The sequence below is a fragment of the Rattus norvegicus genome, chromosome 11 (genome assembly GCF_036323735.1).
Source record: "Rattus norvegicus strain BN/NHsdMcwi chromosome 11, GRCr8, whole genome shotgun sequence".
Classification (NCBI taxonomy): domain Eukaryota; kingdom Metazoa; phylum Chordata; class Mammalia; order Rodentia; family Muridae; genus Rattus; species Rattus norvegicus.
The window spans coordinates 54474725-54480724 of NC_086029.1; the positions used below are offsets into that span (position 1 = coordinate 54474725).

Sequence of the window (6000 nt, forward strand, 5' to 3'; positions counted from 1 at the left end):
TTTAAAGCATTTAATCATTTCTATACCAAGAGTTTCCCATACTATGTCAATTTATACAGAAACATTTTTAGCTAACAAACAGGACAGAACGGATTCCTAAAAACCTAAATGAAATATTTTGTGCACTTTCTCTAAATATCTATGGGCTCATAACTATCTGTTTATAGAATAAAGATTTGAAATCAATCACATACATTTGTAAGAGTTCCTGTGGTTAACCTGTGGTTAAGAATCATAATCTTATAGGCTGTTGGGGTAATACATCTTAGAAAACCCAACACATTCCATGAGCCCTAAAACAAGCTTCATGAGCTTGTTTGAGTGTAATAGTAATTCTGATGGAAATGAGAATCTGAAAAGTTGGGGTACACATCCTTCATTATGATAGTGTTATAAAATTGGGACCTTTTCTGAGTTTTACCTTGCAAGTGTTCCAGAGTCAATAACACTTTCCACACCCTGAGGATAGTAGGATCACATGACTTCTTAGGCAGTCTGTTATACTTTATGTTATGTGGTATTTTATAACATAAAGAAGAGTTTGCCACATTAGTTACACTGGGTTTATCAGATTGTTTTTCATTTTTATCTAAAAATTTCACATAGTATATTTTGACTATGTTTTTTTCTTTCTGTCTCTTAAAAAATAGGCACAGGGGAAAGCCCACAAGGCCTCAACCCTACACAAAAACTGTAGGCAGCTGAGGAAAACTGGAGGTGGGAGAGGTAGTCCTCCTCAGGGAAGAACATAGCAGTCTGATGGTCATTGCCAAAGGCCATCTGTAAAAAATACATACAAGTAATATCCAGACCGAACAGATTACATTTATATCTATATCTATTATATCTATCTATCTATCTATCTATCTATCTATCTATCTATCTATCTATCTATCATCTATCTATCTATCTATTCTATCTATCTTTCATATGCACATAAACATGCAGTAACAATTGACAAAAGATGCTATAAATTCAAAATAGAGTGGAGATGGCTATATGAGAGGGTTTGAAGGGAAGAAAGGGAAGAGAGACATGTTGATTAATTATAACACCAAAAATATTAATAAAGGTAATAAAAAGGATACATAGAAAAGATCCCAGGAAAGCTAAAGCAAATGTTGGAATACAGACCAAAGAATGGTAGCCACCACTAGAGGTTAGAAGGGCAAAGAGAGAGGTTTTCCCTGGGTCTGTAAAGGAAGTGCAGTTGACTCACAGTCTTGAATGGCATCCAGTGATGCTGACTTCGGACTTCTGACTTTCCACGAGGTCAGCTAATCTATTTAGGGTATTTAAAATTACTTTTTGATGCAGCAGCCACAGAAATTCAAAACAAATACATTCTTCCCACTGAAAGTTTTCATACAATTTCCACACAATCAATTTTAATGATACAAGTAGTTCTCATGCATTTGGAAGAGACTTGAGGAGGAATATTCCATTAGCTGAGCTGTGAGAACTCCACATTTAGAGGATTTAATGAGTAAAAAAAATGACTGTTTCTGACATGATGGATCAGGATGAGCAGAATTCAATTGAAAAAGGCTATTTCATAGGTGTAGACTATATAGGGTTTCTGAAATACTAAGACATTTCAAGAACAGTAGACATATAAACATTATTTAGTTTCTCTTCCCATTAAAAAACCCACACAGAAACACACACACACACACACACACACACACACACACACACACACACACACGAAGAATCAGCAATTTTTGGAAGATTTGCATAGGATAATTTTATGTGTGAGACCTGATTCTAGAATAGTTAATAATTATTACAAGCCATTAGTTTCTCTGTTAATGTGTTTACATATCTAATAAAATTTCAAGCAGCTTTTCCTTTTTCTTATTTTTAATAAATATGGAGAACACATTTCACAGGAAGTTTTGCTGTTTTGTAGAACAAAAACCTTATATATCTTTCTACAAAATTATTTCATATCTCCATGCTTCTATTGCTTTAAATTATATTTTGCATATATATTTTCCTCCATAGACTTCATATTAAATTTGATGTATATTGAGAAAATTAGTTGTTTGGAGTCACATATTTGAGCATGATGTCATTAGGTAATTGTATAAAGAGTTGGTGATGCCAACCAAAGGGTACACATGGGGGGATCCATGGCTCCAGCCACATATGTAGCAGAGGATGGCATTTTCTGGCATCAATAGGAGGAGAAACCCTTGGTCCTGCGAAGGTTCATTTCCCCAGTGTAGGAAAATACAAGGGTGTTGAGGCAGGAGTGATCGAATAATCAGATTTTATCAAAATAACCAGGCTAGCCCTATTGATAAAATTCTTAGTCACATAAGAATGTTTTTTTTTACTTCCCAACTTCTATTTTAAATCATCAATACAGTGATGTCAATGTATAAAGCAATGTTATATCTAGAAATATGCATACTTTGTCATTACAGAAATGCACTATGGTGATATTGATTTGAATTTCCTTCTGGTTTTCTTTGTCATCTAGTATAACTTCCCCCATTTATTACATTTGTGGGTACCACAAAACTTGAAATTTTCTGTCTTCCCAATTATATCTATAGTTATCAACAATCAATTTGTTTATTTTTTCTCACTAAATTTTCTATATAAAAATTATAATTTAGCATTTAAGTTGAATTCAGCTACTGAAAACCTTAACTATTGTATTTATATCATTTTTGTAATTTCTATGTCATCTGCACTTTGGTAATTTCATCAAAAAACCCCCACAATAGTCATTAATTCTGTGATTGTTTTTGTGAGTGTATTTCAGATAAGATTTTTATGCCTGCCTTCTTACCTGACAATATCTTTGGATGGGGGAATATGGACATAATAACAAAGACATAATAACCTTTGGTCTTACATAAAATATTTAAAAGTTATATAATTAAAATAGAAATGGAAAAATTTCAGAGGAAAAGGGAACTAGAAGAAGGAGGAAGAAAAATCAAGGGACCTTTTGGAAAATGATTATGTTCAAAGGACCTTTTACACATGAATTGAAATGCCATTAGGTAAACTATTACCTTGTATAGTGAATATAATCTCATTAAAATACTTGAAAAAGTTGATGAGAAATTGGGAAAGAGACTTTTCACATTCAACTAGTCTTTTAAAATTTAATTTGGCATAAAATGTCCTATACACTTGGCTATTGTAGATTTGCTTTACGACATATCTATCATATGTATGTGCATCATTGGTTGGTGACTAAGACTAACTTGCACAAAGTCAAGTAAACTGGGTTCAATAGTTTACTCACTGAACTTTCATATTGCAAATAAAAATTGCATCTATTAAGTGTCAGAAAATACTTTGTGTGTCCAGTGTGCCTTTAAATGCAGAAACGTTATATATTTCTTGATTAAGGAACAAATGAATCACAGGTTCACGAGACCAGAGTCTCAGCTAGCTTTGTTCAGATATTCTGTCTCATCTCTCTTTTCAGTCAGCACCCTGAGATGGAGGTGAACAGCACCCTGCTGACTGAATTTGTTCTCAGAGGAATAACAGATCGTCCAGAGCTGCAAGTCCCCCTGTTCCTGGTGTTCTTCCTCATCTATGCCACCACCATGGTAGGCAACCTTGGCTTAATCTTTCTCATCTGGAAGGACCCCCATCTTCACACACCCATGTACCTTTTCCTTGGAAATTTAGCCTTTGCTGATGCTTGTATTTCAACCACAGTGACACCAAAGATGCTTATGAAAATTTTAAATAAGAATGACATGATATCCATGGGTGAATGTTTTGCCCAATATTATTTTTTTTGTATCAGTGCAACTACTGAAATTTTTCTTCTGGTAGCCATGGCCTATGACCGCTATGTAGCCATATGTAACCCTCTGCTCTATCTAGTGGTGATGTCCAAAAGACTCTGCACTGTGCTAATCAGTATGTCATATATCATTGGTTTTGTTAACTGTGGGCTTAATATAGGCTTATTATTTAGATTAACTTTCTGTAAATCCAATGTAATTGACCATTTCTACTGTGAAATCTTGCAACTCTATACAATTTCTTGCACGGATGCATCTCTTAATTCATTGGTTGTTTTTATTTGTGCTTCTTCTATACAAATCAGTACCTCTGTGACCATTGTAGTCTCTTATGCCCGTGTCCTATTTGCTGTCCTGAACATGAAGTCTGAGAAGGGCAGAAGAAAAGCTTTCTTCACCTGCAGTGCCCACCTGCTCTCTGTCTCTTTGTTCTATGGTACTCTCCTCTTCATGTATGTGAGCCCTGGGTCTGGGTCAGGTAAACAGAAGGATAAAATGTATTCTCTGTTCTACACAGTTGTGATTCCTCTGCTAAATCCCTTCATTTACAGCTTAAGAAACAAGGAAGTCTTGGGTGCTCTGAAAAAAATTATAAAATGTTAATCATTTTTAGAGTATTTCAGAATTTGTTCTACTGCTTTTCCTCTCACTTGAAATAAATTGTATTGTTTAATCCTGTATATTGCACATAATTGAAAATTTACACATTGTTAAATAATATATACAAACTTAGACTGTGAATGACTGTCTTAATATGGTTACAAAATAGTTATCAAAGACCTTAAGGTCTAATCTAGTTATTTGTTATTTTAAAATTCATACTCACTTGGAAAGTTACTTCATTAATTTCTTCATTAGACTGGCAAAGTTTTGTTTTTAAGGTCTATATTAATATCTTTGAATTTACTGTTATTTAAAAGCAAATGTAGTCTGTGTAAATAACTTGTTTAATTAGTTTTCCTCTTTAAAAAAATTTTTGGGTGGAAGCACATATAAATAGTTTAAGTAATTTGTGATTATATTACTGGTGTATAGGCATAATACTTATGTAACATGTGACAAGGAATACCATCCGAGCACCTAAATGGGGGTATTTCTTGAGACTTAAGAGTAATCTGAAAGAGATAAATATTTTATTTACATTCATCAAAAGTTCTCAAACATAAAGTATTAAAAATCAAATGAGCATTTTTAAATGGAGCATAAAAATTTAAATTCTTTTTCTCTCTCTCTCTCTTTTTTTTTTTGGAGCTGAGCCAAAGCCAGGACCTTGCGCTTTCTCGGCAAGTGCTCTACCACTGAGCTAAATCCCCAACCCCAAAAATTTAAATTCTTACAAAATGACTGTCTTTTTTTTCTTTTTAAACCTAGGCCTATCTTTTGTTTTAGCTCCTTTCTTTGGCTTGGAACCAGAGATCTGGGTGCATCTAGTAGTCAAGGTCTCCAAATAGATCTCATTAGCAGTGAGGTGCACAGATATACTGTACTTGATGTTTTGAGTCACACGAAATCAACAGCATCAGCAAGGACTATTATTTCCATGACTGTTTATAATTTCTCTGGGTGCTGAAACAATATGAGAAAGATGGAAACAAGTTTTACCTATCAGCTTCACAAACAATAATGTAGAATAAATGAAAACAGGATTGTACTATTTACTCGAACTTCTGAAAGGAAAAGGAACAGAACTGTTGTAGTGATTGCCCATATGCTCTGACCTGGACACTTAGTCCCAAGTTGGTGGCACTATTTGCAGCCGGCTGAAAGAGGTAAGTCAGTACCAGTAGACCTTGATTTATGATTTATGCTCTGCCTCCTGAGTGTGTATGCAAAGTGCCCCGTTGCTTTAAGCTTGGCCATAGTGGGCAGGGTTTGGGGAGGGGAGTATTTTGCAGAAATTGCAATCTTAAATCCATGCTTTAAGTTTGACAGAAAGCAGCTCAGACAGAAGATTGGCACCAGGAAGTGTTGCATAGTGATTATCCTGATCTTGTGTTTCACAGGCCTTTGAAACTCATATTCAATAGGAATATAGAATAGTTTCAAACGTTGGGCAAGTGAAGACTTTAAGTGCTATAAACAGGGTGTAACGGGCCATTCCAATGGGTGTTTTCAATGTCAGGAGATAGAATATATATACTAAACAATTAAGCCTGCCTCACGATGCTACACAGAGGTGAGTAAAGATGACCTAGAGGTTTCTCGCAGTATAGCA

The 6000-nt window shown here is 34.6% G+C and overlaps 1 protein-coding gene across 1 annotated transcript; it reads left to right on the forward strand.

Annotated features, from left to right (window-relative positions):
* The first annotated feature begins 3467 nt into the window (after positions 1-3467).
* Or5ac24 (olfactory receptor family 5 subfamily AC member 24) lies at positions 3468-4388 on the forward strand. Its single transcript, NM_001001100.1, has one exon. The coding sequence runs from the start codon at positions 3468-3470 to the stop codon at positions 4386-4388; it is 921 nt and encodes a 306-aa protein (NP_001001100.1).
* Positions 4389-6000: the final 1612 nt, after the last annotated feature.

What these genes read in the sequence shown, in the direction of transcription:
- Or5ac24 (NM_001001100.1), top strand. Translation starts at nt 3,468, where the DNA reads ATGGAGGTGAACAGCACCCTGCTGACTGAATTTGTTCTCAGAGGAATA.